At 47.7% G+C, this 24,208-nt stretch overlaps 3 protein-coding genes across 3 annotated transcripts; 1 reads left to right on the forward strand and 2 right to left on the reverse strand.

The window, feature by feature from the left end:
• Positions 1 to 6,837: 6,837 nt before the first annotated feature.
• Positions 6,838 to 10,064, reverse strand: LOC136516687 (vacuolar protein sorting-associated protein 9A-like). Its single transcript, XM_066510156.1, has 7 exons — positions 9,762 to 10,064; positions 9,439 to 9,586; positions 9,177 to 9,347; positions 8,598 to 8,777; positions 8,231 to 8,510; positions 7,555 to 7,914; positions 6,838 to 7,437 (listed from the first exon to the last, which is right to left on the reverse strand). The coding sequence occupies exons 1-6, from the start codon at positions 9,860 to 9,862 to the stop codon at positions 7,742 to 7,744; spliced, it is 1,053 nt and encodes a 350-aa protein (XP_066366253.1). The 5' UTR covers positions 9,863 to 10,064; the 3' UTR covers positions 6,838 to 7,437; positions 7,555 to 7,741.
• Positions 10,065 to 10,155: 91 nt separating this feature from the next.
• LOC136516688 (uncharacterized) lies at positions 10,156 to 13,622 on the reverse strand. The gene is made up of 8 exons (XM_066510157.1): positions 13,490 to 13,622; positions 12,588 to 12,696; positions 12,420 to 12,487; positions 12,101 to 12,241; positions 11,712 to 11,753; positions 10,946 to 11,085; positions 10,722 to 10,835; positions 10,156 to 10,595 (listed from the first exon to the last, which is right to left on the reverse strand). Exons 2-8 carry the CDS (start codon positions 12,674 to 12,676, stop codon positions 10,467 to 10,469), a joined length of 723 nt encoding a protein of 240 aa, XP_066366254.1. The 5' UTR covers positions 12,677 to 12,696; positions 13,490 to 13,622; the 3' UTR covers positions 10,156 to 10,466.
• A 399-nt stretch (positions 13,623 to 14,021) lies between these two features.
• On the forward strand, positions 14,022 to 20,608 carry LOC136519001 (prolycopene isomerase, chloroplastic-like). The gene is made up of 10 exons (XM_066512673.1): positions 14,022 to 14,332; positions 14,439 to 14,670; positions 14,797 to 14,907; positions 16,400 to 16,453; positions 16,676 to 16,963; positions 17,852 to 18,043; positions 18,599 to 18,757; positions 18,864 to 19,100; positions 19,418 to 19,749; positions 20,319 to 20,608. Exons 1-9 carry the CDS (start codon positions 14,133 to 14,135, stop codon positions 19,730 to 19,732), a joined length of 1,788 nt encoding a protein of 595 aa, XP_066368770.1. The 5' UTR covers positions 14,022 to 14,132; the 3' UTR covers positions 19,733 to 19,749; positions 20,319 to 20,608.
• The last annotated feature ends 3,600 nt before the right edge of the window (positions 20,609 to 24,208 follow it).

The following is a 24,208-nucleotide window of genomic DNA, read 5'->3' on the forward strand; positions in this document are numbered from 1 at the left end:
CTTTCTCCTTCTCATTTGTAACCCCACTGCAAACTTTGAGCACCTAGGCTCAGGAATAAAGTCACCGACCGACTCAAACTGGACGTAGAGCACGTTGTCTGAACCAGTATAAACCCTATGTCATTGAGTGCTAGGCCACCTCCGATCGCAACATACGGCAAAACTACAAATATTTACATGTTGGTCACTTTCTGCACCGATAGTGAGAGTCAAATTTTGTGACCTATTCCACTCCATATACAAAGGATCACAAAGTTTGACCCTCCCTTGTGCTACTAATGTCTTCTTTTTCGGTGTTTGATTCCAAAGGGGGAGAATCTGTAGGACCAAAAGCAAGCCCGATCATAATAAATTACAAGTGGTAATGGTCCGAGAAAGGAAGGATAGTGGATTATGGAGTTAGGGGGAGGATTAAATCCATAATGCCACATGGGGATATTTGCAAGGGCAAGATAAGTTTCCAAAGATGTTTACATGTGGTATCTTTTAGCATCATATAACCTTGCCCTTTGCATTGCATCCTAGCAAGTAAATAGTTTTTTAAATTCCAAAATTTTTATTATTTGCTTGCTTTGGTCGTGTTGTCATCAATAACCAAAAGGGGGAGATTGTAAGAAAAATGGACCCTTAGCCTATTTAGTTTGGATTTTGGTGTTTGATGATCAACATAACCAAATTGGACTAATAAGTTTGCAAGTGTTTGTTTTGTAGTCTAATAGGGTGCAAATGCTTTTTGGACTTAGGCAATGGTGGGATTCGGATGATCAACACCTCAAGCAAGACATTTGAAGCTACAAAGAAGACCTACAAGATCAAGCACAAGTCCAAGACACAAGATGGAACCAAGCCGGACGCAAAGATCTCAAGGAGACAAGAGAAGAAAGGGTTTTTGGGTGACCGAGTGTCATGACTAGACACCAGGACCAGACGCGTCCGGTGGTAACCCCTAGCATGAGCGCGCTTGCCTGTGTGACCAGACGCTGAGGACTCAAGTGACCGGATGCGACGTTGTCTCTGCTCACTGTCTTAGCACTGACTGGACGCTGGCGGATGATCGACAGGACGCGGGAACAGTAGCGTCCGATCATCATATAGAGAGGTTCCAGAGCGGCGCAGTTGTGACCGGATGCCATTAGCATCCGATCAGTTGATCACGCCGAAGACCAAGTGACCGTTGTGAGTGACCGGACACGTCTGGTTAGGACGACAGCAGCGTTCGGTCAGTAGTAGAAAGCTAGGTTTCGTCCCCAATGGCTACTTTCTCCATGGGGCTTATAAATAGACCCCCAACCGGCCATTTGAGGTGTGGAGAGCTGAGGAAACATACCAAGGGTGTTGATACACCATTTTAGTGATCTCCACTTGCATAGTGCTTAGTGATTCATTAGGTGATTAGCGTAGGTGCTTTGCGAAGTGCTTAGGTTGATTAGAACACCGCTTATGCGCTTGCTCTAAGTTTAGGCCTAGTGTTTAGTGAGGTTTGCATACCTCTTATCACTCAGTGTTTGCGCGCACCATTGTTGTACTCGGCAGGGCTTGTAGTCTTGTGAGACCACACCAACCGCGTTTGTGGTGTGGCCGCCACCATGTACCGAAGGGAACAAGGCCCACGGCAGTTTGGCCGGAAGCTTGATAGTGAAGATGGTGGGGAGCGGTCTGGGAGAGGCTTGCCGAAAGGCACATCGGAGACCCACTTGCACATGGGGAAGGCCCGAGGCTATCCACGGAGTTACCTGACTGGGAGCTTGGCCCTTACGAGGGATTCCTTGCGAGGGGCTCCAACGAGGACTAGGGGGACGCTTGCGCGCTTCTCGATACCTCGGTAAAAATACCGGAGTCATTGATGGGAGTTTGCATATCTCTACCTTACTCTTTAGCTTCTGCATTTACATTGTTTGCATAACTCCTTTTGCGGTAGAGATAGCAACACACTAGCAAAACCGTAGTTGCACATTTAGATAGTTTATCTTTTTGCATAGGTTTTGCTAAGGATAGAAAAAGAAGCCATAGTTTAGAGTTAGAGTTTTAAGTTGCCTAATTCACCCCCCCCCCTCTTTGGCATCACAGTCCCTTTCACACTTGTTGCCCTTCGTGTCTCACTCTACTAGAGTTGCTCTTCGTGGATCCCGCGGGGCGAGCACAATGCCCCTCACAAAGCTCTTCTCTGGAGCACCGCACAAGCTTCTTGCGGGCTTCGACGGAGACCACCACCAAGCCATCTAGGAGGTGGCAACCTCCAAGAGTAACAAGCACCACCGGCTTGCAAGACGGCCACCTAGTGCCACTCGATGCAACCTCACGATGCAATCGCACTAGAATCGCTCACTCACATGATCGGATGAACACTATCAAGCTCAAGTGAGTTAGAGGGCTCCCAAGCACTACCACATGAGCCACCAAGGCTCTAGTGTGCTCCACTCTACTCAGATCACCGGCCAAAGGCCAGCCAACACTTCTATTTATAGCTCCATGAGCTAAAATAGCCGTTACCCCTTCACTGGACAAACTTCAGGATGACCGGATGTGTCGGTTAGATTGACCAGACGCACCCTGCCAGCGTTCGGTCACGCTACGCCATCCACATGTCACTCTGTGTTCAACCGGAGCCACTCGATCTCAACGGTAACTTCACGCGCCAACGATTAAGTTGCGATCGGATGCACCTCTATGCCAAGATCGAACATGCCACCGCCTGAGTCTGGTCATTTCTAGAGAGCTCCCCGAGCCTCTGTTTTGCGACCGAATGCGTCCGCTCCTGCACGACCAGATGCAGACCAACGTTCGATTAGCTCTGCGCCCGCGAGCCAACTCCAGCGCCGCCTATGTCACCGTACGTCACCTATGACCGAACACAAGCCCTGCGTGTCTGGTCAATTTTACTGTGCAGCGTCCGGTCACTTGATCGAGATCGCGCCCAACTGCTGCTACTGACCGAACGCGTCGATCCTGTCGAGGCCAGCGTCCGGTCACTTACAGTGACACCTTCTTGCCTCTGTCTCTTCACCGAGTTGATCCGCATCAACTCCAACTTCTTCTCCTTTGCAAATGTGCCAACACCACCAAGTGTACACCACCATGTGTATGTGTGTTAGCTTTTCACAACCATTTTTCAAAGGATTAGCCACGCCACTTGATCCTAGCAACGATGCAAAGTTAGATCACTAGAGTGGCACTAGATGACCGATATGCAAACAAGTTTACCCCTCTTGATAGTACGGCCATCTATCCTAAACCCGGTCATCAACTTCGCTACACACCTATGATCGGTGAAATGAAATGCCCTAGGTTATACCTTTGCCTTGGGCATTCCATTCCAACTCCTCCATTGTTGATGCAACACATGCACCAACCAATCACCAAATGATATGATCCACTTCATATCATCACGTGACCGTATTGGTTCATCGATCTTGACCTCACTTGCTCTTCACCGTTGCCTCGGTCCATCGGCGCTAAGTCATCACTCAACTTGCCCTTCACACTTGCAGCCGGTCCGTTGAGCCAAGTCATGTCTTGATATTCTCCACCTTGATCACATGACTCAATGTCATGTCTCAAGTGCAATGAGCTCCTTCATCATCACATGTGTGAGCTTTGCAACATCTCCGAGCCATTTCCACCTCCATGGCATATGTTGCTCACACACATGTACATGTGGACTAATCACCTGTGTATCTCACATAAACACAATTAGTCCACCTAGGGTTGTCACTCAATTACCAAAACCAAATAAGGACCTTTCAACGTCCTAGCTTGTGAACCAGGGACTCGTAGGTGGTCCCGGACAGGAAAACTCCTATGACGTCGGTGTCAGCGATGTCGTGCAGCTCTTTGCACTATCGGGAGAAGCGCCGGATGTACCCATGAAGAGTTTCTCTAGACTTCTATCGGTAGTTTGTGAGATCCCATGGGTTCCCAGGACGCGCATATGTGATCTGGAAGTTTCCCACGAAGATTTCTTTTAGGTCTGCCCAACTTTGGATTCGGTTGGGCGGAAGGTGTTTCAACCATGTTCACGCCGAATCGGCCAAGAACAATGGCAGGTTGCGGATAATAAAATTGTCACTGTCCGCTCCACCAGCTTGGCAAGCTAGCCGATAATCCTCGAGCCATAGTTCGGGGTTTGTTTCCCCAGAGTATTTTCGGGATGTTGGTCGGTAGTTGGTACCGTGGTGGGAAGATGGCTTTGAGGATGTGTCGGCCAAAGGCCTGAGGTCTCGGCAAGTTAGGGCTTAGGGTTTGGTCCTCACCGCTGTCGTAGCGTCCGCCACGATGAGGGTGGTAGCCGCGGCTAGCCTCCTCCCTCTTATTGTCATGGGCACACCTACGGGCATCTAGGGTGTCGCATGCGTCATGGTGGAGGTCGAGACGCTCATGCACCAGGGCTGCAGCACGCGGCCTACTGCCTCGCTGTGCCTGGTGGACTGACATGTCCCTATCGAGTCGCTCTGAGGGCGCACGCTGGCTGGCGCCGAGCTCGCGTCATCGGGATAGCGAGCTCTCGGCCTGCTGCACCACCGCGCCCTCGAGTAGCATGCAAATCTCGCGATGGGCCCATGATCCCCAGGCGTCGTGGGCCCTGAAAGCCCCCGAAGCAAGGCCGCCACGATAGCGATGTTCTGGCTTGCCCGGGTGAAGTGTGGGAGGGCTTTGTCGTCCTCGATGATCCTCCGGTTCACGTCGCGGGCTGCAGCACGTGCACGCCCATTGTCTCCATGGCGCTCGATCTCTCGCTTGAGCTCCACGCATTCCTGCTCGAGCTGGAGTCGTGCTTCTTCGAGCTCTTGGTGCTGCGCCCTCAGCTGCTCTACCCACAGGCGATGTGGGGCCCCTGCATCCCCCTCGACCTCGTCGTCAAGGTCGTCTGTTGGGGTAGCCCCTCCCTTGTGGATGCTTTCAACATATCCCTCGGGGGTACCTGCCATGAAACATTCTCGCGAGGGGTGATGGCTCCCCCTGCTTGAGTCAGAGTCAGAGGGACTCCGATTCTCCCACGAGAAGGTCGTGGAAAGATTCCGCGACGTATTCGGTAATCCCCCACGAACTCATCGTTCATAGGGGATGGAGGCGTGTGCTGCGCCACAAGGTGGCCAATGGTCTCTGCGGCATTGCACAGACCGAACGGGAGCGCTGTCGGGGCGTTTTGGATGAGGTATTTTGGGGAGAGCTGCACTCCTCCGGCAAGCTACGTCATGACGTTGGCGAACTAGAAGGTGAGGCGGTGCAGGTCCTCCCAAGACGGTCGGGGATCTAGGAAGGCGCCGAGCTGGCACTTTAGCCTCCCATAATCGAAGCCGAGGAGCTAGTTGCTCCCGGGGGCGAGGGCCCCCGGTGCGTGCAGCTGTAGCTCCTCAAACGCCTCGGCGATCGCGTCGAGGCCGGCGGAGTGGAGAGGTTGGATGGTGGCGGGAACCTGCGCCAATTCTCCCTCCGTCGTAATGATGAAGTCTAGGTTCCCGAAGCGCACGTGCGCGCCCGGGACCCAGCTGACGCTGTGACTAGCCATCTGAGGCCTGATGTGGACGTCGAGACGCGCAAAAAGCCCCTACCCGGCGCGCCAACTGTCGGTGTTTTCAGACCACCGATGAGTAAATTTGTATTTGCGCGTTTGGCTCGGATAGTGTGCTCAGAGAACACAAGGGTTTATACTGGTTCAGGCAGAACGTCCCTACGTCCAGTTCGCTGCTGCTCGTGTTACCGGCACTTGGTTTGCAGTAGGGGTTACAAACAGGCGAGAGAGGGAAAGGATCCCAAGTCTCTGGTAGAAGGAGTGAACGGGTGCTGAGAGCTCGATTGCCCCTCAGCCGTGTGCTTGTGTCGTGCTCTTGTGTATTTTTCATCCCCATGTAGGGCGCCCTGCTTCCCCTTTTATAGGCGAAGGAAAAGCGTGGGTTACAGAGGAGGAAAAGGAGAAGAACGAGAGAGAGAAAAAGGCTTCCAGGGTTGCCGGGTCCTTCTTCCCCTTCATGTGGGTCCCGCTGATCCTGTAGATGTCAACAGGGACTGCTCCATGTCGCGGCCCTGTTCGTCACTGGCACCACGCGCAGGCGTCATCTGCCGGTCATGATGTTTCACTATGTCCCGGCGGACGTCGTGGTGAACTGACGTGCCTGTCAGTGTCCGTACGAGTATTAGGCAGAACAGCACAGGCATGTCCGACACTGTTCTTAATGTGAATCCCCAGGTATGGTCCGTCATGGCCACGGGTTACATCGAGGCGTGCCAGCCTCTTCCCCGGCGTAAGAGTTTTGACCCAAGCCCATACGTTTGGCCCTGGAGTGGTTGGCGGCGGTATGGGTCCCCGTCGGGCGAGACGAAAACCGCGTCCTTGGGGTCGGGCGAGACGGAGCCCGTGGCCTCGAGTTGGGCGAGACGGAGCCCGCGTCCTCGAGGTCGGGCGAGACAGAACCCGCACCCAAGGGGTCGGGCGAGACGGAGCCTGCGGCCTCAAGATCGGGCGAGACAGAGCCCGCGTCCTTAAGGTCGGGCGAGACGGAGCCCGAGGTCGGGCGAGGCGGAAACCGCGTCCTTGGGTCAGGCGAAACGGAAACCGTGGCTCGAGCCATCTGGGGAAGTTAGCGTGGAGTATCCCTAATATCGATACCCGACAACTTGCTTAATGAGAAGATAGCTAGAGATCAAGTTAATCTCTCCTGCTCCCCTTGTGCCCCCGTGGTCTCTCTCGCCTGTGTTCGACGCCGGCCGCCAGGACAACGTCGCACCCACGCCGCCGCCATGAACCCAAACCTCGCCCGCCTACATTCCACGATTACTATCTCAGAGGGAGTAGCAGCGATCCCAACAACATCACTCTCCTAAAGTTGGAGAACACTCTCCTCAATAGTCTGTCTTCTGTAAAGTTTCACAGAGACTACTGCCCTGTTCTAGATAGTCTATCTTCTGTTTACACATTTTGTTCCTTATTATCAAAAAAAGAAGAAAAGAAATAGTGTTACACGCTTACATTTTCCCCAACATTACAACTCTCAAACCTCAAGGCTCAACATTTGGAATCAACAAACATACGCCGTTGTTTAGTATGTCGAGCTTTAGAATTTTCCTAGCCTATGTTACTCCATCTTTATCCCTGCCTGCCCCAGTAGTGATTTTCTGGCCTACATTCCAGGTTAGAATTCATATTCTCCATTGCAGCAAGCCCATCGACGCCAAAACTGTGAGACATCCGGTGGCAGATCGAACACAGTTTAGAAGTCAATAACTCAGGCAATGTCATGTGCGCCAATTTTCGGTTCCTTCAGCACTGATTTCGGAAGATCCATTCGGGTGAATAAAGGACCCCCAACCTAAGTATAAGTCATGAAGTAACCATGCTCAGGCACCACAATGCTACAACTGTAGTGAACCAAGGCTATCAGGAATAAGATTAGCAAAAGCAGCACTTCCCATGCGTAATGCTCAACTCACAGCTGCTGTGCCCTGCGCCAACAGAGGAACATACAAGAAAGCATCAGAACTACAGTGAGATTGCAGAGAGAACTGTTCTTTAGGTCACTGAAAAGGCAGACATCCATGCAAAAGATTATATGATCATACCTGTATTGCATTGGACTTGCTGGAGCATTAGTGACATGCATTGACTCTAAAGACCTCGTTCTTTTCCTACGAGGTTGCAACTAATGGAAACAAGATTTCACTTGTTTTTACTCCGCTGTACAAGCACAAGAGTAATGTGGATATGGAGGCTGCTTATGATTGATACCACCAGCATCTTCACATCACCTCATGAGTCAAGCACTGAATTAATGAGCTGATCCTCATCTATGGATAACTTTCTTAAAGCTTTAGACAGCAGTGTATATCTTGTGACAACTTGCCTATACAGATCATGCAGCTGCTTGACTTCCCCTGGAGTCAAGCTTTCAGTTTCTGAATCCATGAAAGGGAATCTGGGACCTGTCACATGTATCACTTTGAATAGTATGATTATTCAATAATATTAAGCACTGGATTGAAGCCCAGAAAATTGCTTGGAACGCATAACAACCATTTAAAGGAAAAAATCTACAAGAGCTAACCACTTTATTTTATTTGATAGGTAAAATGGTTCTTGGACAAGATCACAATAAAAACCACATTATGTTTTTCTTTGAACAAAAAAACCACATTTTGTTTGATGGAAAAAATGAACCGTTTTGTGAGAGAAAACTGGAATGCAAACCCATGGTCAAGCAAACTTCTTTGGATAAATTGACTAATATAGTAAGCAAACCTGCCATATCAATTTCCTCCTGATTTGCCCTTGCAGATGTGGGGAGCCCCTGTGAGCTACTTGGGCTAGCAACAGACACTTGAGTAGCTAGTCTTGCCGATTCCATATGATTCTGAAACTCGCTTTCCTCCATCGATAGTGAGCGAGCATTGACATCTATTATAAACATCTTTGCTGAAATGAGGTTTGTCAGATAATATTCGACTTCCGAAATTAGCTTTGTTTCTCTTCTAAAGAGCTGAACAAACTTCAGGTTGGAGTGCAGCTGAGGAGGATTGGCCTACATAAATTTTTCAGAAAGCTTCTCAGTTGTACTCAATCAGTAAGAAGAAATAGCAAGAATAAACAGTTGCCAGGAGTTGCTTGCCTTGATAGTAATATAGATAAGAATAGGAAGGAATTCATCAGCCCCAGACAATGTTCGATCATTTGACATTGATATGTTCAGAAGCAAGTTATTGATGACTTGACAACAGCTCATGATGCATAGAAGCTTCTCGCGTGGTGCTTTGAAGGAATTAATCTTCTGCAACTCTTTCACTGCAAGCTAGAGTGGCATGTGCAGAAAAAGTATGGTCATGGTTAGCATGAGCTTTGGCTGTATCACTGGAATGATTTCTTTCATGGGAATTTGGATAATTTAAAATTATGGATATTACATGATTAAAACCAGCAACTTCTTGAATACACAGTACAACTAGGACATAATTGATAACAGAAAAAAAACAGAGCTGAATACTTGACAATTGACACCCTTTTCAATATTGATGAAGCTAGCAAATGTATCCAAGTAATACTATCTTGGGGCTTCATTTCGATCAAACATGTAATGATAAATCAAGCTATTAAAATGTGGCATACATTGATTACTCCCATCCTTGCAACTTATGACAACCATCACGGACTGAAATCGCATTGTGAATGCTTGAAGCTCAGAATGAATTACCAGCCACGATGCCTCGTTATGCAGGACCTTGGGTATATCCAAGTGATGAGGCATAACAAACTGCTGCAAGAGACCAATCTTCTCCGAGATCTCCATGTCGGTAACGGCATCCTCAGTGGAGGTCCCAAACGTGCGGTCGAACAATTTGGTCATGACGTACTTCTCCAGGCCCTAGCCCACAAAAAAACTCATCAGGGCGTCTGGAACCCAAATTTGTCAATGAAGGTGAAAAACAAGGATCAGTGGGGCAGGGCTTCTTCACCTCGAGGGCGTGGTCGATCTCCTGGCTGGTGGCGTTGGTCCAGAGCGGATGGTCCCTGATGGCGCTCTCCATCTCCGCGAGGAAGGCCTGGACCTTGCTGCCGTCCTCCTCGGCATTGGACTCGAGGAAGGAGAAGGAGACGAGGAAGCTGCCGGCGCCAAGCTAACCGCAGGTCAGAGAAATCCATAGGAAGCAGGTGTCTTCTACTCATTCTATCTACATCTAGCAATCAATCTAGATTGACCGATTGATTCAAGCTACGATTTTTCGGGGGGCGTGCCTGCGTGTCCAGGCCGGAGCACGGGGCGGGCGGGTTGACTGACCTCTTGATGGAGCGGAAGAGGTCGGCGGCGGCGGGGCGGCGCATGCGGTCGATGAAGTCGTAGAAGTCGGGGCGCGACACCGTCGACGTGGGGCTCTCCATCGCAAGGCAACGCCGGCGCCCGCGCTTGCGTCGGCCGATCTGGCAGACAAGCCTACAAGGACGAGCCCGGTGCCGTGTGCTGTGCGCGGGCACCCCGGGTTGGATTCCACTTCCAGCCTGTTCTAGTACACAGTGTTGACCCAAACTGGAGGATCCAAGCGACGATTTCTTCGCCTCGAACGACAGAGTTGGCAGCAAAGAATCTGGCGAATTCTTGATGATGCAGAAATTAAAAGGAAACGACAGGGTTTCGGAAAACGACAGGGAAGAGAAGAAAGAAAAAAAGGCAGCGGCAGCGCTGTGACACAAGCAGTTTTGGGATCTTTCTCTGGAAAAAAAAAACTCAAAAAGGGTCCCAATTTGACAAACTATGGGTTTCTCCAGTACACAATCATGATCATGAACACACACGCATACATCACGCTGAAGAATCTCTTATCTTCTACAAACACATGAACAGACCAGACATCCATGATCCATCCCAGCAGAAACAACTCCAAGCACCCAATGCCCAGCTGTTCATAGGATCGCGTTTGAGTCTTGCACAACAACTTCCTGCTTGATCCACCCCCTTGCCCTTGCTACCATCGCGAACGCCAAAGTTTCAGGGACACATTTTCCACGCAAGACGCATCACATCGTCATCGATGTATGGCCGTAAATTCAACATGAGGCAGTATCCCTCGAGCTCTGATGAAGGTGTTTTCAAGGACAATGCACTGATAATCTTTTCCTGTAGAAGAGAACGGCAGCCTTCATTAATCAAGAGGGCGAAAGAAATAGAGTTGGGATGCCACAAAATGTAAAGTGCGATAGCAAATGCACATTCTGGCTGGCACATGGATGTGGTTTAATTTACCTGCATCATGTAGTCAAGCTTCAGCATGTTGCGAACCATGACCATCACCGTAACGAACGATACATCCGTGTCCAACTGATCTGCACTTTTATCCTCCTCTTGTGTAGAAACACCCTGTCGCCCATTTTCCATTTCACTTCATCATTGCAGACAGCAAGTTTTTTCTCTGATGAACAGAACACTGAAAGTACTAGAAAAAGGAATATGGAAACAGAAAACTCTACCTCCATGGAGCAGCAATCGGTACTTAGCATGTTGTCAAGGCACTGACTGTCTGAAACTTCCAGAGCACTTAAACTGGCTGTTAGTGTGATGCCATAGACATTCTCGACTAGACATTCCAGCTCTTCAAGCAAAGTCTTAACTAGGAGAAAATAAAAGGAACACAAGATCAATTAGAGCCAAAGAGTTTCACAAACATGTAAAAAGGTGATATTATAAACCCATAGCTCCAACTTTAAAATATGAACCAAGGACAAAAATCGCAATGATGCATGTATCTTGGTCAAACGTTTTCCCTCTGTCTACTAATGGAAAGATAGGCAGCCCTTCTTCCTATTCTTAAGGAGGGAGGGGTAGGAGGGACTTGTGGCCAAACGTAGAGCCAAACAGCCATGTAAAGACCAAAACATGACAAGTGTAAGGCTTCAAACTCGGTAACCGTTTAACAAATAGGTTGGTCTCTAAAAACGGTATCTTGACCAAATTGATACGGTCGCTCTATGTATGCTATCATTATTGCATAACATAAAATGCAGGATTATGATTGTCACTTTATACATTAGTTAACGTTTCACTGTCCGACATAAGAATAAATTCCTTTGGATCACAATCAAACGTTTGCTGCGCCAATCTGACTGCATCTGGCCACTCAGGCAGTCTATAAACTTTGCACAAGAATTGCAGCAAGGTCTTAGCACTAAAAAGTGCTTGTGAATATTGAACAGGATAAAGATAAACAAACTCATATAAGATACAAAGATCAAGTACCTTTCTTTATATGATCTTTAAGTCTATCTTCGCATGAACTTACTGGCACAAGGAAAAGAAAAAATCAATATCAAACTGATTAAAGGGTATGGAATTATCATTAAAATTGAACAATTATGTTGTCTAGAACTCATACTTCAACAAGAAATCCAAGAATAACAGCAGAATACATAGAAGTAGCTCAAAAATCACAATTTTTTTAAAGTAAAGGCAGGAGCTCTGCCGCTCAATTAAGAGGAAGCTCTAGAGTCAGGACCTTCCATAGTGCGTACTACTTCCGTTCAGGAAAAAAAAAACATGTACAGAACGAATTCAAATAAGCGCGTCATATCAACCATTAGCATGTAAGAATAAAAAGGGTTGTTCACTAACAAAGATATATAACATACGCTGATTTATGTTTGAGATGTTTTGGCAGTGAAGCCTGCAGCCAGCTTCAATATAGGACCTCATTCTGACAGTGCAGTTGGATTTAAGTATCTGCTTCATGACATCTGATTCCTTAGGAATCTGCGGCCTACGAAAATACTCTGCAATAAGATTGTTCAGTGCCTCAGTCAACACAATTACAGAAAATTAACCGGTGAACAGTACATAATACCATCACAATGTTAAAGATTGCGTCCCAGTGGATAATATAAACTGAACCTCCATGGCATATCAGTTGTGCCAACAAAAGAGGAAGGAGAGCATATCAGAGTAACTAACCAAGCTCCTCACGAAATCTCCCAAGCAATCGCTCCCCAGAATCAGCGAGCTCCTCGAACTGAGCAACCCTGTGTCACCACAGATAGAAGAATCAGCTTAGCTCAGGTCAACACAAATTTCAGTCAAAAAAGGAAACGGATTCCGTTCGCATAAGAGAGAATGAATTACTTGGTCATGAACTCCATGAAGACACCGCGGCAACTGCTCTCATCCTCACCCGCCGCCTCAGGCGGCGGTGGCGGCTGCGCGGCGAGCATAGCTGGAACCTCTCCCCTGCCTGCAATAGTGGTGGGTCCAGTATTTTGAGGTTGGGTATTAAAAGATATGAAGGGGGTTAAAAAAAAGTAACAACCTAAAGTTTAGTATTTGGCATATATACTACCACACAATTATAATTGCATAATATATAGCAGATATAACACATAATATATAGCAGATGCAACTGTGAGCACAAATGGACTCACAGTGAAACTGGTGGTTGCGAGTAGCAATTCTAATCAATGTTATTGATACGATCTTGATCTCTAATTTAATCAGCAGGATTGAGTATGTATTATTCTGATGATTTCTTAAGTGCGTAGCAGATTGCATGGATTAATAATCGTTAGTCGTTGCTGATGGCCTTGTTCCCTTGTTCAACGAATCAAAGCTTGGCCTTTCTGATTATTTTCACCACTGGATGACAGACTGGCTATTGTGTCATTATGTCTCTTGCTTCAAACCATTTAAAGTAAGCGTGGAGGCGTGGACCTCCAGTCCAACACTTAATCTCTGAACTATTCAGACCACTCGATCAAGCTCTCCACTGTCTCACAATAACAACAATAGTTGCCATCGCCATCTTGGTGATCAAGATTCAGTTTTCAGTGAAAAGATGTTGGAAGTTCTGTCTGTCTCTACCCGTATATTCCTGAGTCTAGTCTTTCTCTTACTTTGCCCTTATTCTCAATATTGAAGGGGTTTCAAAAAAATCAAATACTGATCTAATATCAGTAAATGGGAAGCCAATTGAATACTGAACTGATTCATAGTTGGTGCTGCAATCGATCAGAGACTCAGAGTATTCAAACCTGCTCGGCTGCTCCTCTTCCGTTGTTCGCTGTTCGGTGCACGGTGCTCCAGCCTCCTCGGTGGGACGGTGGCTCGGTGCCGCACTGACGCGCCGACCTCGAGCCGCGGAGCCGCCGCCGCCGGCCTCAGTGGATGCGAGCGTGACGGCGCCCCTGGCTGCGGTGGCGCTGCCCCTGCCGCGGACCGCCCAGCCGCTGACCACTGCCCACCAGCAGGTGCGCGACGAGGCGGCCGCCAAAGCAAAGCCGAGAAGAGAGCTGCCGGTCCGCCGCCGCCTCGAACGGACCTAGGCCTTGCAGCAAAGCTTCCACGGAGCTCGCCTCGACGGCGACGGCGAGACGAGCCCAGTATAAATGTTTAATGGGCCGGATCGATACATCGGGCTGAATTTCTTAGTATATGGGCCTAAAGCCCAGGTTCTATGGGCCCATGTGGCTTTGATCCACGGCGCGGTGGCATCGCTCCGGCCTGGACGAGGCAACGGCCGCCACGAACGGAGAACGGCCGGCGAGGCGCCACGTGTCCCCAGCCGCGGCCTCACTCGCACTACTCCCTCGCCTTCCTCTGTCCTCACGCTGCTCGTCGTCTCCCAGCGCCTTCGCCTCGCCGGACGCCGTCGCCCTCCGCTTCTGCGACTCCGAGATGGCCGCCTCGGCATTGGCCTCCCGCGCGCTGCGGCCTCCGCACGGCGGCCACGCTGCCGCCCCTTCGCCGCGTCCGCGTCTGCGTGCGCGCTCGGCAAACGCCGCTGCCGCTCCAAGGGCGCGCTGCCGCGCGGTGGCTGCGGACGAGCGCCCCGCCGACCCCGCGTTCCCCGAGGGCCAGAACCGCGGGATTTCCGGGTACGGACCGCAACGCAGCAACCAAACTGACCATTCGGATTTCAGACTTCGCCTCCTCATCGCCTCGCCGTTGTTGCGTTGGTTTGATTGGTCTGCGGTCGACCAGGGCGGTGGAGCGGCCGGAGGCGGACGTCGTTGTGATAGGCAGCGGGCTCGGCGGGCTGTGCTGTGCCGGCCTCCTGGCGAGGTACGGCCAGGACGTGCTGGTGCTCGAGAGCCATGACCGCCCGGGCGGCGCCGCGCACTCGTTCGATATCAAGGGCTTCAACTTCGATTCAGGGCCATCCTTGTTCTCCGGATTCCAGTCCAGAGGCCCCCAGGCAAATCCACTTGCTCAGGTGGCCTCAAGTGATACGTCATTGTGTATAGCCTTTGGTCATTTTTGTAGTTGGATGGACGAAGACAGACAATGATATTGATCATGTGACAGCTTCAAATTGTTCTGGTTTGTTTGCCTGGCTCAGGTCCTTGATGCGTTAGGCCAATCAGTCCCTTGCGCGTCTTATGACTCTTGGATGGTTTATGTACCTGAAGGACAATTCCTCTCACGGATAGGACCAACTGAATTCCTCAAGGTAATATTTCTTGAATAGGCCACTGGGTACATTACTACAGTCTCAATTTTATCTTGTGCATTTTCTTGATTTTCAACATATTGGTTCAGTACACATTCGCATGTTTGATTATTGTCTAATTAGTAACTATTGGGTATCCTCAAAATCTTTTTTTTTTTGCTTATAATGACAATAATGAAAAAACCAAAGAAGAGTTGTTTATGGATGATAGACAGACATGGCTCAATTTATGACCATTTCAATATTGGACAAAACCCTATTACCCTACGATGTTGTATGCTCCACAGTGCACACTTAGTTGTGGTGATTGAAAGAGGGACATGAGATTTCTGTCGCATGAAAAAGTCTACATAACTCCCCCCCCCCCCCCCCCCAACTATTCAGGGTGGACTACTTCACCCCTCAAACTATAAAACCGGATTTTCTACCCCCTAAATTTTCCAAAACCGGTCAAATAACCCCCGCAGGCGGTTTTGGATGGTGGATTTTGTTACAGTGACAGTGGTTTTGTCTTTTTCTTTTTTTATTTATTTCCGCTAAATATTTCAAAAATCATAGTAAATCACAGAAAAATCATAAAATAAAAAATCCAATTTTGTTGCACTCCACATGAGTTGATCTACACAGTGAACATATAATATGATATGCTTTAGTATAAAGTTTTTGTTGTAACTTTAGATCTATGATTTTCTGTAATTAATTGGAATAATTCATCAATGCAGCTTCTATGGTCCAATTGTGGTGAAATTTTTATGATGGGCTAATTATTGTATGCTTGAACTATAGTAAAATTTTATACTCATTGGATCATGTATAACTTAATTATAGATAAAGCATAGATTTAACAAGTATAAACATGAATAAATCTATAACTAAGTTATACATGGTCCAATGAGTATGAATTTTTTACTACAGTGCAAGCATACAATAATTAGTCCACCATAAAAATTTCACCACAATTGAACCATAGAAGCTGCAGCTATGAATTATTCCAATTAATTACAGAAAAACATAGATCTAAAGCTACAGCAAAAACTTTGTATTAAAGCATATCATATTATATGTTCACTGTGTAGATCTACTCATGTGGAGTCCAACAAAATTGAATTTTCCATTTTTATGATTTTTCTGTGATTTACTGTGATTTTTCAAAATTTCAGCGGAAATAAATAAAAAAGAAAAAGACAAAACCACCGTCACTGTAGCAACCCACCGTCCAAAACTGCTTTGGGGGGGGGGGGGGTGTTATTTGACCGGTTTTGGAAAGTTCAGGGGGGAGAAAATCCGGTTTTATAGTTTGGGGGTGAAGTAGTCCACCCTAAATCGTTGGGGGGTTATGTAGACTTTAGTTGGCTAAGATTTTCTGAGGTGACCAGCACAGATTATTAAATGTAGCAATGGTCTTTCACATTTAACAATATCTGTTGTCAGCATTTTGTTTATGTTGGGATGCCCACTCTTGATTGGATCCTGCGACTTGTAATGCCTGCAGGACCTTGAGATGTTTGTTGGTGTTGACGCTGTCCAGGAGTGGAAAAAACTTCTTGTGAGTTCTCTTCATATTTAGATTCTTGGGTTTAGTAAAGGCTCTGCTAGATGTAGATGAACAATTTGAACTACTGAACAATGCATGGTGACTAGGTAGGTGACTAGTTGTTATCCTCATGTGTTAGCACTCACATGCACTATATCACACAAAGTTTGTAACTTAGGATGCTCTTATATTCCCTTAAAGCGTGTGCTAATACCATACTGAAAACAATCTCAGGATGCAGTTATTCCTATGTCTGCAGCTGCAATGGCTTTGCCTCCGCTTTCCATTCGAGGCGATTTGGGCATTCTATCTACAGCTGCCGGTAGATATGCTCCTTCGTTGTTGAAATCATTCATACAAATGGGGCCCCAAGGAGCTCTGGGCGCTACAAAACTGTTACATCCATTCAAAGAAGTTGTTGATTCACTGGGGCTGAAAAATCCCTTTGTTCGTAATTGGATCGATCTCCTGTGCTTTCTACTTGCTGGAGTTAAATCTGATGGTGCTCTTTCTGCAGAAATGGTAATCTAAGTTCCAACAGCAAAAACTTCCGGTTAAGTGCTTTCCCAAACTTTAGCACATGATGAAAATTGTGCATTTTAGAATGTGAGAAAATTCAGTATTTGTTGCCTTGCTTGTATCTGGGAATCTAAGGTTGAGGCATCCTCATTACTACACAAAATGAATGTGCAGTGCATTTGGATTTTCCTGATGTGACACTATCCAGAACTAATAGATCATACGCATGAGCATGAAATGCATTAACGAAAACTTGCATTATGTGTTTGTTTTAAACAAGTTTGTGTCCTATCAATCGGACAGATGTAATAATCTATTTCCGAATCTGTGTGACTACTACTGTCAGTGCATAGATTCTGGTGGCGAGGGCCAAAGGAGATAGGGAACATAGGAGTATTGTTGTAATACTGCCCCTTCATTTCATTTAAATAGATATGCTGGTGTTGGCAAGAATTTATTCTTATTGGCTTTTTATGTCACCTAATTCATCTAAACTTGTGACAATTTTATGGTAACATATCCGTACCTAGGATTTATATACCAGGTGCTGTATTTCAGGACGTATAGCAAGTGACTACCATCTGCTTCTAAGCCAAGCAAATGCAATGGCCACAGTAGTGATTGTATTTGTGCTAATACTGAACTATGTACGGTGGCAGCATGCTTTTCTAGTGATGAATAGCAATAACTGTTAGATGAATCATCAGATGGATATTGACATATTGTTTTCTGTTTGTTCCATAACGTCCATCTTTCTTTACATCTTCATATTTTCTTGGCGATCCTCCTGTCGCGAACATTCAAAATTGCTTGGATAATTTAAAATGTGCAAAGATGAGGTTTTGAGGTGTTCTTTTGATTATAGATTAGTTGTTCTAACTACACCCTCAGGTTTATATGTTTGCAGAATGGTACAAACCAGGATGCTTGCTTGAGTACCCTCTGGGTGGAACTGGAGCAATCATAGATGCCCTCGTGAGTGGTATTGAAAAATTTGGTGGCAGACTTGCTCTTCGTTCTCATGTTGAAAAGATCTTAATCGAAAATGGTCGAGCAGTTGGTGTCAAGCTACAAAGTGGACAAGTAAGCTCTAGAAGATATTTTATTGGCAGGCAAAATAAAATATTGCCCCTTCAGAACTAAAAGAAGACAGAGAGACATGTGGGGAAATGAGTGATATGTCACGAACACAAAGCCAATAACAGCCACAACTAGCATGGCTTTGATTTAGATGTCATGTGCCTATCATAGACAATGATTTTGTTTTAATGTTTCATTTCACAATATTTTTTTCCTTTATCGAAGATAAAAGGCCTTCGATCGGAATGCACTGTGATCAATATTAATAGCCTTTGTCTATGTGAAAAGCAAATTAAGTGTTATCCTCAGTACTGCATATCATAGTTAGTTTAGGCCTTTCTCCATGCCTTTAAATTAGTGGCAGACCATGTAGGCCAAGATCGCAAAAAATTACCACCATGTTGTCTTATGCAATCTGTTTTTGAGTGGCTTGATTGTGCCACATGTCAGTCTAAGCCACTAGACAAACTTTTCATTCAGTGACTGCTATCATCCAACCTATGGTTTGAAGAAAGATGTAGCTGTTGAAATCTTGTCGGGAACTATGTCCTTTTGCAGGTTGTCCGTGCAAAGAAAGCGGTTGTTAGCAATGCATCTATGTGGGATACTTTGGATCTGCTACCACCAAATGTTGTCCCAAAAACATATGAAGATAGAGTGAAAGCAACTCCACAATGTGAATCGTTTATGCATCTCCACCTTGGTTTTGATGCAGAGGTATGCTTCGTCCGAAGTGAAATCTAGCAAATCATTTTAACAAAGATGCGTGTTTCCTCATAGGTGATCCGTCTCTCACCATAACCCTTGGACATTACTGAATCAGAATGCTAGAGAGGACCTTGGGATCCATCACATTGTGGTTGATGATTGGAACAAAGGAGTTGATGGTGAACAAAATGTTGTGTTGGTATCTGTTCCTAGTGTTCTTAGTAAGGACCTGGCACCACCTGGAAAGCACATTCTTCATGCATATACTCCAGGGACAGAACCTTTCAGTTTGTGGGAGGGACTGGACAGGAAAAGTGCAGAATATCGAAGATTGAAGGAAGAACGTTCTGAGGTACGAGGGATGCAATTTTGATTCTTTGCCACTATTAGTACCTATAGTAGCAGTTAAATGGATAGTTTAGATATATTCTTGGAAGTCTCATCTGTTCACCCTCATTGGTCCAGTTCTTAAGTGCATCTTAAGTGCACGTGCTCATTTGCATCGTCTAAGCAAGATCTGATATCAAAAGAGAGAAATGCCCCAAAGTTGGCACAGAAATCATCAAAATGACTCTCGTTTTTCAAAAAGAAGACCGCTATCGAGTGTCCGTAAGAAGTAATAACTTTGTTGTCTTGACTGTGACTGACATTCCCATGCAAACTTTTCAGGTGATGTGGAAAGCTGTGGAGCTTGCTCTTGGCCCAAAATTTAGCCGTGAAAAATGCGACGTGAAATTGGTCGGGACACCACTGACACACAGGAGATTTCTCCGAAGGAATAGGGGAACCTATGGTCCAGCCATAAAAGCTGGAGAAGCCACTTTCCCTGGGCAAGCAACACCAATCCCCCAGCTCTTCTGCTGCGGTGACTCGACTTTTCCAGGGATCGGAGTGCCGGCGGTCGCGGCCAGCGGCGCAATCGTCGCGAACACGCTGGTTCCGGTGTCGCAGCATTCGGAGCTCCTTGACGCTGTTGGAATTTGAGTGGCAGATATGTCCTGGTAAGTTAGATCGAATCTCCACTGATAACGCCACTGCATTCTAGAGATATCATTCTAAACTTGGCTAATGGCCACTGAAACTGCGTCAAGTACTTTATGTTGGAGCTTTTCACCGACAAAAATGTATCGACCATCAAGGTTAAATTTTTTATCGCCCTCACATGCTGAGTCCAGCTGCGAGCCCCTTAGAATAATGATGTTTCTACCTCTCACGGCACAGCTCACATGAGCACTCCACAGTAGCATATGCGAACTTGAATTGTTGATGTGTGGCCCATTTGACCCGGTCAACGAATGACAGTAGCATGATGAGCATAAACAGAACACCTATCCCCGGCGGGCCTTTTGAGTGCCGCCCTTTTTTAAGAGCGATCTCCAACATATCACTTGTCCTCTATCTCATGACGCCGTAACAGTTTTTTTGGTATTAGAGATGACATAAGTAATTTGTTGAAGATACCACCACTTGTTTCCTGTTGCTATTCGTTTGGGCAAAGGCATGTGAATGTCTCTGTTTTGTGCCTCTCTCTTGCTTCCCGAATTGCTTCATCGAGTTTTTCTTGTTGCAGGCTGATTAGTAGATACGCCTACATACAAAGAAACATAATCAAAGATTTTCCTACGGCTGTTGGAAAGATCGAAAGAACATATGGATGAATGATGATGAAGAAGACTGATACAGCACAAAGTAATTGTCATTTAACCATGGTCCAATATGTGCAGGGCATCAGAACTGAACTGGGGAAATATGGCATGATGTTGTACAGTACTGATTCAGATATTTTTATAGTACTACTACTACATGAAGCTTGTGTGTACTGTACCCCACATTGTTAAGAGAGATGCTGCTTCTGACGAAGTGGTCACCTGCATGCTCCTTGACTCCTTGTATTGTTCTGCCGAAAGCTCTGTGGCACATGCAGGCTTTTTGTCGACATTTTTCTGGTACGGAGAAAGAACCATGCGCTTGTTTGTGCTAGGCCGTTGTACTACAACTGAAGTCGCAGTTAGCTGAAAGTCCTTGAGCGACAGCAACAAATGCCAGCTATGCAGTCTTTTCATTGGAGGGCAGCACCTGTGCATATAGATGGCCAACGGGCCGGCCCGGGCAGCACGGGCCAGTGAAAGCACGGCCCGATAGGGGTCGGGCCGGCACGGCACGCCGGGCCTCCCGGGCCGTGCCTGGCTGATGGCCCAGGCACGGCCTGCTGGGCTGTTTTTCGTGCCGGGCCGGCCCGGTAAGCATGGCCTGTCAGGGAGGTCGGGCCAGCCCAAGGCCCGCTTCAGCAGGCGATAACGGCGTCGAGGTTGAGGGGGTCGCCGGCCGCGTCGGCAGCATGAGAGAGGAAAGGGAAGAACAGGAGGGGCAGTGGGGGGCGAGGGGTAGCACGGGAGCGCGGTGGCGGCGGCGGTGCATGGAGCCATGGAGGAGGCCTCGAGGTAGATCCGCAGCGTCAATGGCCATGGCAAGCTCAAGCTTGTTCATCTCATTCCAGTAAGAAAAATCGAAAAAAACAACAAAAATCACAGGGCTCTAGATCTCACAGATCAATCACAAGTCCACAACACCACAAAAGAAATCGGAAAATAGAGGAATCGGACAAAAGTCATGCATTCACACAAATTAGAGAAAAGGGAAAGGGAGCTCGGTGGAGAGGCACGCTGTCTGCGCCCGGATCCATGGGGGAGGAGGCCGTTGTGCCGCCCCTGCTGAAAGGTCATAATATGGCTAGAGGGAGGGGGTGAATAGCTTATTTAAAAATTTACAAATCAACTAGAGCAATTTGATTAGTATGACAAATAGCGTAATGCAAACTTGCTCTAGCTCTACAAGGGTTGCAAGCCACCTATCCAACAACTCTAGTTGCAATGATTACTTAGGCACACAAACTTGCTATGTAATTACCCACTAAGAGCTCTCAATCTTGCTACTCTAAAGAGCTCAACTAGATGAATATAAATAATAAAGCAAGCTCTCAATTCTAATTACACTAAAGAGCTTGTATCAACTAGTTTGCAAGAATGTAAATAAGTGAGTAGAATGATTATACCGACGTGTAGGGGATAAACCAATCATAAGATGAATATATAGCCAATCACCAGGAGAATGCCAAAGACAAGAGACAATCGATTTTCTCCCGAGGTTCACGTGCTTGCCAACACGCTACGTCCCCGTTGTGTCGACCAACACTTGGTGGTTCGGCGGCTAAGAGGGGTTTCACAAACCTCGTCCACACGATAGGACACCGCAAGAACTGACCCACAAGTGAGGTAACTCAATGACACGAGCAATTTACTAGAGTTACCTTTCGGCACTCCGCCGGGGAAGGTACAACTCCCCTTACAATCACCGAAGATGGCCATGAACAATCACCAACTCGTGCTAATCCTCCACCGCTGCTCCAACCGTCTAGGTGGTGGCAACCACCAAGAGAAACAAGCGAAATCCGCAGCGCAACACGAATATCAAGTGCCTCTAGATGCAATCACTCAAGCAACGCACTTGGATTCTCTCATATTTTCACAATGATGATGGATCAATGATGGAGATGAGTGGGAGGACTTTAGCTAAGCTCACAAGGTTGCTATGTCAATGAAAATGTGCAAGAGAGTGAGCTTGAGCCGACCATGGGGCTATAAATAGAGCCCCAGTGAAATAGAGCCGTTGTACCCCTTCACTGGGCGGAACACGGGCCGACCGGACGCTCCGGTCAAATTGACCGGACGCTGGACCTCAGCGTCCGGTCGTGCGATGAGCGCCACGAGTCATTGGCTTCAAACGCCGATCGCCCGATTTCAACGGCTACGTAGTTGACCGGACGCTCCGGTAAAACTGACCGGACGCTGAAGCCCTAGCGTCCGGTCGTTTCCAGTAAGCTCCCCGAGGCGTATTTCTTCGACCGGACGCGTCCGGTCCACCTTGACCGGACACAGATCAGCGTCCGGTGCAATACCCTCGGCACTGCGCAGACCCATTAGTTTGACCGGACACACGCAGCTAGGGTCCGGTGCTTTCAGACCCAGCGTCCGGTCAGTAGACCGACGCCAGCGTCTTCGCGATCAACTCGTTTTCACTTCTAACTTCTTCACCCTTGCTCCAATGTGCCAACCACAGGAATTTGCATCCGGCGCAATAGAAAATAGGCATTCCATTTTCCCGAAAGCGCTGAATCCTGCCGAGCTTGCTCGGCGGGGGGGAGAGAGGGACCCAAACCCATCTCAATCCTGCAAACACCACCTCCTTTGTAAATATGCCAACACCACCAAGTGTATCACCTTGTGCACAAGTGTTAGCATATTTTCACAAACATTTTCAAGGGTGTTAGCACTCCACTAGATCCTAAATGCATATGCAATGAGTTAGAGCATCTAGTGGCACTTTGATAACCGCATTCCGATACGAGTTTCACCCCTCTTAATAGTACGGCTATCAATCCTAAATGTGATCACACTCTCTAAGTGTCTTGATCACCAAAACAAAATAGCTCCTATGGTTTATACCTTTGCCTTGAGCTTTTTGTTTTTCTCTTTCTTCTTTCCAAGTCCAAGCACTTGATCATCATCATGGTATCATTATCATCATGTTATGATCTTCATTTGCTTCATCACTTGAAGTGTGCTACCTATCTCATGATCACTTGATAAACTAGGTTAGCACTTAGGGTTTCATCAATTCACCAAAACCAAACTAGAGCTTTCACCTGCGCACGGATCCGAGGGGGAGGAGGACTCTACGCCGCCCCTGCGTGTGGATCCGTGGGGAGGAGGCCTCTACGCCGCCCCTGCGCACGGATCCGAGGGGGACGAGGACTCTACGCTGCCCCTGCGCGTGGATCCGTGGGGAGGAGGCCGCCCTGCGAGGAAGAAGGGAGGACGCCGCGGGAAGAGGCCGCCGCGCTACGCCACCATGCGTGTGGTTCTGAGGGGAGGGGCCGTCGCCGCGCCCTTAGCTCGGTTATGAGGGAAGGAGAGCGGAGAGGCCGAGAGGGAGAGGGAGAGGGAGAGCGGAGCGAGGATGGGTGATGGCTGCTACGTGGGGGGCGTGGGGCCGCACGGGGCCATATGAGGAGGAGGGGGAGGCGACAGGGCGGGCCGCCGGCTCTGTAGCAGGCCGTGCCGTGCCGCCCCACGTGCCTGGGGTAAGGCCCAGGCATGGCCTGCTCCTCCGGGTCGTGCCAGCCCGGGCCCATTAGCCGTCGGGGCGGGCTGTGCTTGGGCCGGGCCAAAAAAAGGGCCTTGGGCTGGGCTAGCGGGCTCGGGCTGCATGGCCAACTATGCCTGTGCACAAAACTAAATCATTCTTTTTTATTATTTATTAAAAGAAATAACAAGGCCAAACCACCATCATTTAGATACACCAGAAAAGTCCTTTTCCTACTTCATTCATGTGCCATTTTCTTGCTGAAAAAAGTCAATGTTTACATTTATATATTATTTATTTTGTTATGACTTATTTTAC

This window comes from Miscanthus floridulus, chromosome 17 (assembly GCF_019320115.1).
Source record: "Miscanthus floridulus cultivar M001 chromosome 17, ASM1932011v1, whole genome shotgun sequence".
Classification (NCBI taxonomy): Eukaryota; Viridiplantae; Streptophyta; class Magnoliopsida; order Poales; family Poaceae; genus Miscanthus; species Miscanthus floridulus.

Bases quoted from the DNA above. Each gene is read 5' to 3' on its own strand.
- LOC136516687 (XM_066510156.1), bottom strand. From the start codon at position 9,862: ATGGAGAGCCCCACGTCGACGGTGTCGCGCCCCGACTTCTACGACTTC. The intron at 9,587-9,761 runs GTCAGTCAACCC...TGGCGCCGGCAG, and splicing joins CTCTTCCGCTCCATCAAGAG to CTTCCTCGTCTCCTTCTCCT. The intron at 9,348-9,438 runs GTGAAGAAGCCC...TTTGTGGGCTAG, and splicing joins AGATCGACCACGCCCTCGAG to GGCCTGGAGAAGTACGTCAT.
- LOC136516688 (XM_066510157.1), bottom strand. From the start codon at position 12,676: ATGCTCGCCGCGCAGCCGCCACCGCCGCCTGAGGCGGCGGGTGAGGAT. The intron at 11,086-11,711 runs GTACTTGATCTT...ATTTTCTCCTAG, and splicing joins TAAAGATCATATAAAGAAAG to TTAAGACTTTGCTTGAAGAG. The intron at 10,836-10,945 runs GTAGAGTTTTCT...AATGGGCGACAG, and splicing joins CCGATTGCTGCTCCATGGAG to GGTGTTTCTACACAAGAGGA.
- LOC136519001 (XM_066512673.1), top strand. From the start codon at position 14,133: ATGGCCGCCTCGGCATTGGCCTCCCGCGCGCTGCGGCCTCCGCACGGC. The intron at 14,908-16,399 runs GTAATATTTCTT...TAATGCCTGCAG, and splicing joins GACCAACTGAATTCCTCAAG to GACCTTGAGATGTTTGTTGG. The intron at 18,044-18,598 runs GTAAGCTCTAGA...GTCCTTTTGCAG, and splicing joins TCAAGCTACAAAGTGGACAA to GTTGTCCGTGCAAAGAAAGC.